Here is a 15,478-nt window from a genome sequence, read left to right as displayed (position 1 = left end):
TATTATTATTAACTGGCAATTCATTTTTGTTTTTTTATAAGCCACAATTTATTATTTAATCACCTGTAATTAATATGTGGTCAGTTATTGCAATTTTGCATAGGAAATCTAATAATAATTAAATCTCTTGTCAGTTGGTCACTATTATAATCTATATTACTATGTAAATCATTCTTTACATTGACAAAATAATTTTATTTTACAAATATAATACACTTAACACATTATGATAATACAATTTAGTTTGCTTAACGAGTCACATAAATTAAAAAATAACTTTTAAGTTAATTTTTATATATAAACAAATTTTATGCAGAATTAATAATAAACATATTTATTTTATATTATACATATAATATTTTAATGAAATAAAAACACTATACAAACAAGTCAAATATTATTTTTATTCTATTTAAACAGTAAACATAGAGTTAAAAGCATAACTATTATAATGTACAATTAATAATTAACAATACCTATTGTAATTTACAAGTTTCTGGTTTATCTAATTCTGAACTAATTTTAGGGAATTTAATTAAGAGAAAAACAATAAATATGAGCGTTTCCTTCACCATTATAACACATAATTCCATTCTGTTGCAAATAATTAGTCATTTTATGGGAATTAAAAATTAATAATATTATATGGTATATCAATCAAAGATGTAATCAATTTGGTATTTAAATTATGTATCATATATTTTTATTAATATTTATAAATAGATATTGCAGGAGTCACCAATTAATATTTTTGAAGGGTCACAATAGAAATATATATATTGTTTGCGGGCCATCAAAAACATAAGAATATATATTCAGTTTTTACTTCTTTTTCTTGTTTGCTAGTCGGATAAAATGTGCCCATGCACCTAACCTTATAAATTGGTGTAGTAAAAGACTTTGTATACTTAAGTCAGACACATATATATTATGTTCAAAAAATATATAAATAATTGTTAACTTGTTAAATCCCAATAATTCATGAACATAAAGACTAAACATTTTTAAGGAGTTCCACAGTATATTGCACATTAATAAACTAATTGGATCCATAGAAAAATTACCGGAAAGAAACTACACCGTGGCAGATATATAACTTATCATTATTATATGAATTTATCTATATTTCATAAAATTGTTATTGAAATGTTTTAATTATACATAAAATGCATATAAAAATGTAATATAACTATTTTATTAAAACTTAAAATCAAATATCATATTATTTAACGTTTTACCAATAACAGATTACATGAAAATATATGATTTATTGGTAGTTTAACATAACTATAAATCGCAACTAGTTACAATACTGTAACTGAACATTCATCTAAAATAATGTGTTATGATGCAATGCGTAATATTATAAAGGTGAGAAAATTATTCTGAACTAAAATTAACTTTTAATGTTGCATTATTAATTGTACACCACAATATTAATTACATTTAAAAAATACTGCTTAAAATACTTCAATAAATTTAATATAGTTATTAATTCATATTACAGAGATCGAAATGATTTAAAATTTGAGTCATCATTCTTAGACTGCCTAACAAATAATAATATTAATATTAAACAATGTATACATTCAACTGGAAGTTATATTATGTATTTAGTACTCAGACTTCAAATAGTATAATAATATAAAGTTTGACATGTATATAATTTGTTATTAATAAGTTTAGATAAATTTTATCAGATTAATTAAAATTATAAATGTGTGAAAATTGAGCTTTTAATCTAGTTTTAAATATATTTTTGAATTATAAAAAAAATAAGGTTAAACTAGCCTAACTGTATTTTATTAAACAGTGAAATATTATCACAATTTTGATACACATTATTAAATATCAGTTGCTCAATATCTTCGTGTGATTAAATACTGTTATATATGATGGGATGACTATAAAATAACCTTAGTAATTTAAAATATTATAAATAATAGAATATTTTAAAAATATGAAATACAAAATATGTATAATTGATAATAACATAAGTTATATTAAAATTTTATGTTTTATAAAAAATTATAAATTTAATCTTTAACTGCTTTACAAAAGATGTAATTAAATTTAAAAAGAGTGAAAGTGATTAGATAAACTTTAGTGTTATTTTCTACCAAGTATATTGTAGGAATTTTAAAATATAAAATAAAATATATAGGTACTATATACTTGTAACTACAAATTTATTTTTTGTGAGTTTATTATAAAAACATCTTATTTTTTTTTTTTAGACATTTTAGTGATTGCAAGACACTAAACACTTAAAGATAAAAAAAATTTGAAGCCAGAAATTTAAAATATACCATATATCTATTATATCTTCTTATTTTTTTTAAATTTGACAAAGTTATTAAATAAAATATTTTAATTTAAATTAGAACAGATAAAAATCTATTATTAGTAAATTCATATTAATAGTGTTATAAATTTAAAGTTTTTAATTTGCATGATTTTTTTTACACAATATTAAAAATACATCTTCTTTAAACACAATAGTACCATATGGCATATTGTAACCTAGTGATGATCCATGTCCTAAGATTGGTCAATAATAAACTATATTTAATCATGGAACTTTAACACTTCAAAATATAATACATTCAATATTTTTAAAATTATGAAACCAACTAACTTGACATTCTTATAGATTTATTACATTATTGAAATGTTAAAAGTATAACTTTTCTATCTTCAACACGAGCAATGCTTAAAGAAAAAAGAAGATAGATAATTTTAATAAATTTAAATTTTATATTTATGAATTTAATTCAAGGCTTTGCACCCAAATGATTTATTCGGGTGCTTCAAAGAAAAATAGAGGTTGTGGTATCAGGTTTTCTTAATTTTAAAGAACATGGGTTTTGTTTAGCCAGTATATTATTTGGGTTATGGGTTATTTAATTAAAATGATATATCAATTTTGTTGAGCGTAAATTTTTAAATTTGATTAAACAAAGTTTTAAGTTATATAATTAATTTTTCAGTACAAATGTCTAATACAGTAGTACCACACTTAGTATAATTAAATTTAATATTTTACAATATTAAATATATGATTTAACAACAAAATATTAAATAACAATATAATAAATTAAAGAATAATATATTTAAATTTCAATTTGAATAAATATATCTATAAATTATTGATAATTCCTTATAATAAAAATGTAATAACTACTTAACTTGTAAGAGATATATGAAGATTGGTTGCAAATCGCAATACATTTTATGCTTGAATAAAATAAAAATTATTGGTAAATAGTTAAATTTCAACCTGACACACATACTTACTAGTGTTAACATTTAGTTTAAAAAATTGATATACACCACTAAATTTTTTCTAGGCATTTTAAAATTTAAAATTATTTTAATATGAATGAAGTAGAAAAGTACGTACACAAAACAATTTTCACTACGGAGTACGGACATAATAATAAGTAATCTCTTATATAATAAAATATAATATAAAGTTTAAAAATAACACAATTCAATTCAAAATAATCAAAACAATAGATCTATGTTTGTTTGTCACATAAAACCAGTGTTCCCAATTATGAAAAACTGAATTCATTTTCACATTTTTTTTTTATACGGGTTATGGGTTAAAACCAGAATTTAATTTCGGTTTTGGGTGTTTCGGGTTATATGTCTTCAAAATCAATCGGGTTATATGGGTTTATGGTTTTATCATTTTTAAGGGTTTTGGCTATACGGGCTAAACGGGTGCAAAGCCTTGATTTAATTCTTTGTATATAATTTATAAGAAAATAAAGTAATAATAAATGTATAGGTAAAAGCAAAAGAATATTTTTTCATTCATATCAGTCTGAAGTCCCAAATGGCCAAATTCATTCTGGATACTAATTTCAATAATTTGTGAACAAATATTAAAAACTAAATATAATTAGTAGAATATATTAAACAAGTTTTGATTTTTTTTTTTATATATATCAATCAATTTTAATAGAAAAATGTACAATATTTAAAGCATAAAAATCAAGAAATAATTAAAATAATAATAATAGTTAAAGATATAACAAGAAAAACAATAAATGTTATTGTTAATTTAAAGGAATATAACAATTAAGGTCAATAACTAAAATGAATCAGTAGGTTGAACTGGGTTAGAAACTTTCCTAAAAACATAATAAATAAATAATAATAATAATAACCACAACTTATAGTGTACAGTTTAATATTTTGGATCATTGTTTTAAAACTTGATTTTGATATCTTAAGCTTACCTAAATTCATTCATCAAGTCTAATATACTATAGCATAGTTCACACACTTCATGATCGACTGATTTATCCAAAGCAATTTTTTGAAGAATTTCAATGCCATTTTCTTTACTGAGCATTGCGCAGTATTTTTTAGCTAAAAAAATGTAATAGTTATTTACAAAAATTAAATAAATATTTTTTATATTTGGTGCAAGTTCAATATAAATATAATTAATATTAATATACTAACAATTTTTAGTACAAACATGAAGTATTGCCCATGCAGCCCAAAGCTGAACCTGTGGTGTATTAGTTGATTTCAGTAACCCAATAAAAGGTTGGAAAGATCTGTATGCAACCATTTCTCCCTCAGGTGGCACCCAATGCTTTACAGTATATCGTAGTTCTTCTAAAACTTCAGATTTACTATTCACAGTAAATGTTTCCCAACTAGGTTCACATGCTAAATGAGCAATTATTCCAGCTGCAAAATAGCTTACGTCAATTTGTTCTGATCGCAACAAACGTCTGCAATGAATATATTCATTACATAATTTATTAGTAATTGCACTAATATATAATTACATATTAGCTGTGCAAAATAAATTAAATACGCCAAAGTACCTTAAAGTGGGAATTATATCATTGCTAAATAGCATATTTCTCAAATGTGGTACTTCAGCGATATTGTTTACTAAACCGAGTACTTTAGTTTCTACAGTACTATTATCAATAAACGTATTTAATATATTCATATATAATGTTAACCCTCCTTCATCGATGAAAACTTTACATGTTGTAGGTGATTCATCTTAAAAATAAAAATAGTGTTATTCAATTAACAATTTATTTTGATTTTGATTTTTAATTGAAATGACAAATACTATGTAAGACATATTATAGACTTTTTACTTAATTAATCCTGCTATTTATAAAAATAATACTAACAACTTTCATAATAAGTATTCATAAGTTTAATATATTCATTAAAAACACCATGTCATATTTTTAAATTATTACCAGTAAGATTCCAAAGTGCGCTAAGAGTGAACTTCATAGTAACATCAATAGTTCTAGTTGATAGTTTTTCATATACTATTGATAACAGTTTAGCCATATATCTTGGGTTAGATCCTAATTGTGATGTTTCTGATGTAGAAATTTTTGCAGCTACAAATTATTAAAATTTAAAATAAATTATTTAAATCAAAAATCCATAAATAAAAATGACAGTAAAATCTTTACCTAATATACTGCAGATTGCAACACTCATGCGGTTCATAACAATATCATTAAAATAATGTAATGAATCCAAGACTAATTTTGCACATCTGAATTTATCCATTTTTACATCCTAATATTCACCAAAATTACATATTATTATGAAATTTTTTTTAAATAATACTACATAGGTAGGTATTATGTGTTGTATACATCCATAAAAGAGAGGAGAAGTAATTTATGACTTTTTTTAACAAGAATATTGGAAATGTCTTTCAACTGGGTTATAAAACCAAAATGTGCAGGTATATTTCTGCATAATGAAATCGGCCACAAGCAACAGATGCATTTAAATATGTTACCATACCATTTTAAACATAATATTGTAATTTGTATCTATACATGCTCTTACTTTATCTAATATATTCGAATATGCGTATATACACAATAAGAAGGATATAGGCAAAACATAATTTTTAACACAACCTTATTGTGTTATGACTTATGAAACATATTTATACATTATTCACATTGTTCTGCGACTTGACTAGACAAATATGAAAAAACTAAGTCCACAGCCCTACTACTTTTTTAATATCACTATATAAATGGACTTAGTATTGTTAAGTTAAGTTATTTAAAAAATATAAGTATAACTGAAAAATAAGTTTATGTAGATGAACCCATGTAACTCCCCTTGGTTAAAATAATAAAATAAAATCAATAATTAAAAAAATATCCAATATAACCACTTCTATAGATAATTGAATGAGTTATAAATTATGATATACATACTTGCAATATACGATCACTACATAACGTCAATAGCGTATTTTTTTGCAACTGATTATGATTGGGAAAACGTTCCATGGCATCTAATGTTGCTTCCACTACTTTAGCCAAAACACTAGGATGAATGTTTAAGGCTAGATCACTCTTGGTTAAATTATAAAGGCAAGCAGTTGCTGCCATTTGTACCGGGAAACTGTCAGAAAGACAGTTCATCACATTTAAAATTAACTAATACAACAAAAACAAAAATTATAAGCAAAAAAGTATTTAAAAATAATACTGAGCTAATTAGTGTAATCTAAATCACTTGAATAATGTCAACTTTTGGGCAGTTATACTTTTCAGTCCATTTAAATAAGTGATAAAGACATTTTTGAATGTATGTTGGACGTTTTGTGTAACGTTTTAATCCAGTTAATAATTGCTCTTGTGTCACAACACCGGTAACCTAAAGACATTAAAATAAAATAAATGTAGTGTTATTTTTAAAAACATTAATATATACATGATATAATATAGTCTAATATATTTAAACAATACTAACTACTAAGTCTGGATTATATAATGGATGAGTGGGAACAGTGAACATAGCCAAACCGCAATCATCCATATGCATTAATCCTAAAAATTTTAACTTCTTATGAGTAGTCAAAAAATCTTGCATGATTCTTGGACCAACATTATCACTTCCTAAAATGTAATTCAAGATTTTTAACAATACTAATTTAATATAGGAACAAAAATGTATTTCCATGGTATAAGTAATTATTTATTTATAATTAAGTCAAAATATAAATCATTAAAATTCTTAGAATAAATTAGGTCTACTAACATTAACAAACAAATAAATTAAAAAGAACATCTCAAAATCATCAAAAATATTTTGTAACTCATAGGTTAGGAAACACTGGTTTACAAAATAATAAAATAAAACTAACCAGATATATCCAATGAAACCAAATTTGGTAACCAATTTGGATCAGTCAAAAATTGTAACCAAGGTGTATCGCAACTAAAATTCTCAAACGGATGAGAATATTTTTCAGATGATAAATCCAAATGTGTTAATGATGTCATACCTTTAAGTGGACTAAAGGCAATCAAATGCATTGTAGCTTCCTATAAAAAATAAAATAACCAAAAATAAACTTTTTGTAATAACACCTTATAAATTTAATAAGCATATACAATACAAAAATTACATTAGTGAATTTTCATAAATTATATATACCTACAAATAATATGAATAAATATGTTTTTTAAATTAAATAGTGAATTCCCTTTAAATTATTAGTAATTATTTGAGCTCAGATGTTCTGGATCAAAATGCCATTAAAATGCCAACTAAAAAATTACACTCTTTTAAATGTGTATTTAAAATTACTTTATTACAAAATACACAGCTATTAAAAATGAAAAAAATGACTTATTAGTTTCTGATCTATTAAAATTACATTTTAAATAGGTTTACTACTTAAAGTATTAAGATTACACTGTATAAAAATTATTTTTCTGATATTTTCTAATTTGAAAGATTTTTGGCAATCTGACCATATGTTTTATAAATCAGAGACGGCCATTCCATGTCTACAGAGCTAATTAATGAATACTTAAATTTAAAATTTTCATTAGTTTCCACTGTGCCGTCGGTTTATAAATATCTAATTTCCTAATTCTATGATTGTGTTATTCATAAACAGTAATATTAGTTATGATTTTTTTTTTCATTGAACTATAACAAATTAATGATGATAAATCATAATAATATGGAACATTTTTAATATTATACTTATGAATTATAATATACATGCTAAATAATCTAGAAATAATAATTATATGTATTTATATGATCAACAATATGCCAAATAAGTTTACATCATAGAAATCTAGACTTCATAAATCAAATTTATATCATATTTCGGGAATTCTGGTTTTACGAAAACAAAATGCAAAGTCATAAACATCCAAGCTTAATTTATTATCATTAACTTAATAAAATGCTGAATTAAATTATTTATAAAAACTTGGATAACACTTGTTTGTTTCAAAAATATTATTTTACTTCTTAAATTATGTCAATAAAAATAAATTGTTTTTAGTTTTTACCTTTAAATTATACACACTTAATTTTTTTAACTGGTTTTTTTTCTTTCCCAATGGCAAAAGTGTGTCAACTTTTGTATTGGAAATATCTAATGACTCTAAATGAGGCAAATCTTCAACCACAGCAATTAAATTGTTGGTACTAAACTCAGTATTGCTAACATCGAGTGAACATAGGTTTTTTAATTTTGATAATGAGACAGCGACACAAAATTTCAAGTCACTGAAAAACATATAGTAATTGGTAAATTATAGATATAAAGCAATTTGAGACAAAAAAGTTAATGCCTACTAAATTTTTTTTTTTTTTGGTATTATTCATATAAAAATTATTAAATTAAAATCTTATCTATTTATCTTTTAACATTAAACTAAACATACATTAGCCCTTTTTTACAAGTACTTACTAAGAATCACTTATGAATGAACTATTGGAGACGCATAGTGATTCTAAATGTTGTGTTGTCCATTCTCCTAATGAACCAACGAGTTCATTTACTGTGCAGTCCAAACCATAAACTTTTAGTTTTTTAATTTTATGCTTTTTTAATGTTCTTAGGCCTTTTGTAGTCAAATTTTTTGTTTTTGGTAATATGACATTTCTAAAAAGCATAAAAACTATTTAAATATAAATAATAATATCATAATCACATTAAATAATACTAGGTAATAAATTGGGTTTGAAATATAATAATGAGTTTATATTTTTAAAATAAAATGTACATTTTTCCAAACTTTTTTTTATTTAGGGCATTTTAAATATTAACTATGTATTAAATATAAAACCAGTGCATGGATAATTAAATTATTATTAAAATTAGCTACCTATAAATACAAATTAATAGTTCCAGCAGATACTAATCTTAGCAAAAGTGGCTAATGCAAGATTGCATACAAATTTATAAATTTAATGGTTCAATAAAATTTAATGGAACAATCAAGGACCAATAAATCACGTTTAAGGGATGATTAACTTACTATTGATTCTTGCAAACCTGACATAAGTATGAGATCATTCATCTGTATCTATTAAATTTAAAAGTGTCTAATGTCTATAAATAGTAAGAATTTTACTGTGTTTAAATTAATTGAATTAGTTCCATAGTAGTACCTACTAATACATTGAAAAAATAGATTTTTTTATTAAACTATAATGTTTAAAACCAAGAAAAAAAGATTTGTTTAAAAAGTAAATTCTGTTCTCATTTATCAACAATAAAAAAGTATTTATAAATGAATACCTAATTATTTATTTTATTGGACTTATAACTGAACAATATTTAAAAAAAAAAAACTAATAACAAACCTCAAATAAACATTTTTATGGCTGAATAATGATAATATTTCATCATTAAGTTTATTCCGTACACTAAGTTTTGTCAATAACATCTCGGACACCTCCATTGGCAAGTAAACATTGCTGTCAATGAACATATACTCAGGTTCAGAAGGCTGCAAGTCGGTCTCACTTTTTTCTCCAGCCATGTAAAGTTTTTCAATGTTGTCGCAGATATAATCAATGCACAAATCTTTCAGTGTTTCAGGAGTGGCATACATAATGGATGGAGAAATCTCTTACAGTTCAAATATTTAAAAAAAACAACAATTACAAAAAAATTAACTTATGATGCTAGTGTAGGTCCTTAATGTTTACCAATGAGTTCTCAAAAGTTAATACAAAAGTCACATAATTATACCATAAAAGTCAGCTGATTTATATGAAAAGTGAAGACTGAACACTGAAGCACAGGCAAGAATGTACTAAGGTTGTAAGGTATAATAACAATATTATGATCCTTTCATAGGTATTAATGTATTATCACTAATTTGTGATATTAAATATTATTATCTATGCGTAGAACACGGTGGACATTTTTTTCACAAATGTAACAATTGATAACAACATGGAACCATGACTGGTGAGGGCCGTGAGGGGCTCACAACATCCAAAATTGATTTGTTTACTAATAACATATTATTTACAATACACTATAAGTCTATTAATAATTAATTACCTTATAATAATAACTATTGCAATTTGCACTTTACAATTTATTACAACACCCATGAGGTTATTATAATGTATAATGTATTATTCTTACTATCTTACACCATTAATAATTAGTAATTAGGTACTTAAATAAGATGTACATTTTTCTAAACTTTTTTTTATTTAGGACATTTTTAATGTTTACTAGGTACCTATTAAATATAACATCACTGCACGAATAATTAAATTATTATTAAAAGTTGGGTGCCTATAAATACAAATTAATATTAATAGTTACAGTAACTAGTATTTACTAAAAGTCCTCAACTCCAGTAATTACTACTGTAACTTATATTTAAAATAGTGTATTAAACATTTTATTTCAAAAATTATATTATTTCTTATAAATGTTTGATGAAATTTTAAATAGAATATTATTTTGTATCTATCTAAAATATATTGCAGCCGCGTTGCAAATGCAGCGTAACTGACAGCTGTAGTTATAGTTTATTGTCCTAGATTCAGTTAGTTTGGGTATTTTACAAGAATGTACCTATACCAATCATCTAAAAAAAGGCGCGTAAGTCGTGGGTGTCATTCTGCTGTACAGTAGGTTACAAGTGGGTTACTGTAATGGATGGAATTAAATTTTAATCCAATGATATACAGTGTTGAATCCAGACAATTTTTCTGGGGCAGCTCACTTTTTTTTTCATTGGTGAATGGTGATACGTCATTTTAGTATTATGAATTATATCTATAAATAGGTAGTTATTCTTATTACAATTTATAATTTAGACATTTCAAATTTATATAAAACTACAAAACAAATTAAAAACAAATAATTTTTTTTTAATTTTTAAATTAATCTAAGGTTGTCACACATTATTAATCGTATTACCTATTATTATTATTTATTGTAATTCAGAAATACCTAAGAATGCACCTTGACTCACGATTAAATTGGGAACATCATGTTCGCCAGAAAAAACTGCAAATTAAACTGAAATTGAGAAAACTGTATTGGCTGATCGGTACACTCCGAATTAGATCTCCCATGCAAACGTCTTTTGTATGTAGTGATAATTAAACCAATATGGACCTATGGAATACAGCTGTGGGGCTGTGCCAGTAAGTCCAATATTGAGATTATCCAACGTTGCCAAAACATTGCTATGCGTACTATTGTCGCAGCATACCGGTACGATAGAAATGACATTATTCACCAAGATTTGATGATGACCTCCATCCAGGACGAGATTGCCAAGTTTGCCAGAAAACACGAGAAAAGACTAGCTAAACACACCAATCCAGCAGCAATTCAACTACTTGATAATTCTCAATACATTAGACGTCTCAAACGCCGAAGACCATATGACTTAGTATAAATTATTAGACCAAGGCTGGGACCTCTCCATTGGGAGTGATAACCCAAACATGTTTTTTGTATATATTTACTTAATATTTATTCATTAATTTATTAATATTAATATTTATATATGTACACCTCTTAAATGTATTGTTAAAGATCATTGATCGTTATAATAAAAAAGCCTTAGGGCAGTTTAAAAAGAAAAAAAAAATTCAACTGCTATTTTAAAAATATGTTAAATATGTTTTACGTATTTAGTCAAAATTTGAACTTGAAATGCCTATAAAAAAAATTGTGCCTATGTATTTTTAATATTTTTTAACTGCTATTTTTACAATGTGTTAAAAGCCTTGTATTACATTTTCTAGCTTTTCTACCCAACAAATACATTTTTATCGATATTAATTTAAAAAAAAAACTAATAATGATAGAAAATTTCAAATGCCTATGAATAGTTAGACTTAAGTTTAACATTATTGAAAATTGCATGGTGGATAGAATATACTAATATAAACATTCGGTGAAAATTTCATGTATCTATGGTCATTTGTTTTAAAGTGAAATCAAAAACCAAAATCGATTTTGTCGAAAACTGAGTGTGCGTAAAATTTCCCATTTCCCCCTTAATTTTTAGTTTGTTTTTCTCGATTATTTAGAAAAGTACCAACTAGATTCACTTTCTGATCGAACGAGGTACTGAAGTCAAAGATCGAAGAAGCACTTTTACTGGCCCAAAAAGGTGATGATAGACTCAAAAATAAAAATAATAAAAAAGCGCGAAAGTGGATTTCGCTATGCTGTACAGTAAGTTAAAAGTGGGTTACTATAATGGATGGAAGTAAATTTGAATCCAATGATATTATATCATTGTATACGAAATACGATTCTGAGCGAAGACGGGTTATCTGTCTAGAATATATTATAGATTATTAAAAATTTTCAAATCTAAGATTTAAAATAAAATCTTTTTATGAATTTCTAGCTTAAAATAATTTGGGAATTTTCGTGATTTTTACGTATGTTGAACAAATTTGAATTTTTATAAAATAAAATTGTGACTATCTATTTCTTTTATTTTTCAATTGCTATTTTAAAAATATGTTAGGAGCTTTGTATTAAATTTTCAAATCTAAAATATAAAAGGAAAATTTTTTATGAATTTCTATTTAGATAATTTGAACATTGCCCTAATTTTTACATATTTAGTCAAAATTTGAACTTTAAATGCTTATAAAAAATATCGTGCCTATGTATTTTTAATCTGCTATTGTTACAATGTGTTAGAAGCCTTGTATTAAATTTTCAAGCTTTTCTACCCGACAAATACATTTTTATCGATATTTCCAGTGGACTGATAAAAATTGAAAAACTTGTAAGAAATCTTGTAGAAAATTGTAGAAAATTTTTTATGAATTTTTGTGATTTTTACGTATTTTGTCAAAATTCAACCTTTGAATGCTTATAAAGAATAATTGTGACTGAATTTATTTTATTTTTCAACTGCTATTGCTAATTCCCGTTTTTTCCTTAATTTTTAGTTTGTTCATCCCGATTATTTAGAAAAATATTGAGAATTTTTTATTTTTGACCTCTCGAAGTACCAATTATAGATTCACTTTCTGATTTAACAAGGTACTGAAGTCGAAAATCGAAGCATTTTTACTGCCCCGAAACGTGATGACACAAAAAAAAACAGACATAATGGTAAAATAAATACATTCCTCGCTCTGCTCAAAATCTAAAATGTTAAATTAGGTACTTATACGGCTATTACGTGCATAGATTTTAAAATGAAATATATATAGGTAAATATATATATATAAATTAACACATCTCGCGAATTTACGTAATATTACCGACCCCCGCCATCAAATCTTCCCTGCCCAAAAAATCCCGAGGTATTCATTTCCGAAAAAATTTGAATACGTCAAACTGATCAGCGGCTCGTGTACTACAGTATTATTGTGTTAAATTGCAATATATCGCAGAGAAAATGACCCTCCATTTCTGGGGATCTGTAGAAACACTATAGAAACAGACCAAGAGCGTACCTATAAGGATTATTCTATAACGATCTTGGCTTGTTTCTACCTACCACCGGAAATGGAGGGTCATTTTCTCTGCGATATATTGCAATTTAACACATTAATTCTGTAGTACACACGCCGCTGATCAGTTTGACGTTTTCAAATTTTTTCGGAAATGAATACCTCTTGATTTTTTGGACACGGAAGATTTGATGGCGGGGTCGGTATGTTACAATTTAATACATTAATTCTGTAGTGCACGAGCCGCTGATCAGTTTGACGTTTTCAAATTTTTGCGGAAACGAATACCGTGGGAGTATTTGGTGGGTGGAAGTTTAACGAGTACGGGGGGATTGCATCCCTGCGGTAAATCTTATACTTACCGGCCGGGCGATCGTAATTTGGACTTGTTGTTCTCAAAAACACTAAAGGATGATAGTTAAGATAGCGAGGAATGCACTCATACCATTTTCAAATCCTTGAGTTCAAAACTTGATTTATTACGATTTTTTGAAAATCACTACCGAAGATATATTGAAAAATTGTATTTGGTGAACTGGAGGGGGGGTATTGAGCACATTTCTGTTTGTTAGATCTTGGGTTTGAAAAATCACCAAAAATACAATTCTTGCACTGAAATACAATAGAGTTTATAATAAAGAAATACCATATAATTATATCTTTGAAAACAGATTTTATTAGTTACATTATTATGGAGTCCGATCCGGTGTTGTTGGGAGTGGAGCATTCCTATAGTTATCATCTATAAACATATCCAATGCAATACATTTTCCATAATACGTTATACTTGAAGATGTGGTGGTTGATGGCTGGATAATATGTTTAAGTGGAGTATTTCTGGTTTCCGATTTGGTGTTTAGGAGCTCCAAAATTTCATCTACCTCTAGTAGCAAGGAATTTTATTTTTTTTTTATTTTAACTGATTCTGCCAGTTCCTCTAATAATTTATAGTATTTTTGCGTTTTAAGGGTGTAATTAGTTTCTATGTATTTTTGAAATTCATCGTATGTCTTATTGAAGAAATTGAATTTAAAAAATGATGAATAAATGATATGTTATGGAAAAATTTGTTAATAATGTATTGATTGGGTTCAGGATTTTTGAATGTTTGTTTAATGTATAAAGTAGTTGGAGTCTGAAACAGAATACAAAACAATTGAAAAAATCATTTACATTATTTAGGTAAAATCTCACCTTATGGAACACTGCACTCATTGTGTATGTAAGTGGAGTAATATTCATAATTGTTTTTATTCTTTCATTATTTTTAAATTTGTCTGTTGCTTCTATTATTTTGCATAGGTTAGGCCAGTCGCTAGTTTACTTTTTTGTTGTTGAATGTGTGTGTAAATATGTAATTTGATTTAGTTAATGTATCTAATGTTAGTTTAAGTTTTTTTTCTGTTTATAAAATTATCTTTTAATATTGGCATTATTATTTGTATATGAGATATGACCATATAAATTGCATAGCTAAGGTAAGAAATTAGAGTGTCATTAATATAGTAAGTGGTGTATTTCTAAATTTAATTGTATACATACTTTATCATTGTTGCTTCTGAAACTCTTGATAGTACATTCGAAGACATGTAAGCATAATTAGCTTGTTGAAACTGTTCACATTACATGGTATAATAAATTGAATGGCATTTTTTTGATGTAATTGCAATGTTTTAGAATTATTATCTTCTAACATCGAAAATTCGGCTCTTCCTCTGACAAA

General features: G+C 25.4%; 1 protein-coding gene across 2 annotated transcripts; it reads right to left on the bottom strand.

The window, feature by feature from the left end:
- Window positions 1-2,297: 2,297 nt before the first annotated feature.
- On the bottom strand, window positions 2,298-10,160 carry LOC107173928 (protein zyg-11 homolog B-like). Of its 2 annotated transcripts, XM_015524673.2 has the most exons (14): window positions 10,000-10,154; window positions 9,652-9,919; window positions 8,753-8,947; window positions 8,349-8,568; window positions 7,181-7,361; window positions 6,787-6,932; window positions 6,550-6,690; window positions 6,246-6,470; window positions 5,475-5,583; window positions 5,250-5,399; window positions 4,854-5,040; window positions 4,480-4,757; window positions 4,251-4,383; window positions 2,298-4,142 (listed from the first exon to the last, which is right to left on the bottom strand). In XM_015524673.2, exons 2-14 carry the CDS (start codon window positions 9,900-9,902, stop codon window positions 4,103-4,105), a joined length of 2,256 nt encoding a protein of 751 aa, XP_015380159.1. In that variant the 5' UTR covers window positions 9,903-9,919; window positions 10,000-10,154; the 3' UTR covers window positions 2,298-4,102. The 2 variants fall into 2 exon arrangements, with proteins under 2 accessions (XP_015380159.1, XP_015380158.1); XM_015524672.2 differs by having other exon boundaries at window positions 9,652-10,160.
- Window positions 10,161-15,478: the final 5,318 nt, after the last annotated feature.

Source organism: Diuraphis noxia, unplaced genomic scaffold, assembly GCF_037042655.1.
Source record: "Diuraphis noxia isolate RWA-SAM2 unplaced genomic scaffold, SU_Dnox_SAM2 contig0002, whole genome shotgun sequence".
Taxonomy (NCBI): domain Eukaryota; kingdom Metazoa; phylum Arthropoda; class Insecta; order Hemiptera; family Aphididae; genus Diuraphis; species Diuraphis noxia.
The sequence above is the reverse complement of the archived record's forward strand: the minus strand, read 5'-3'. Positions and strand labels throughout refer to the sequence as shown.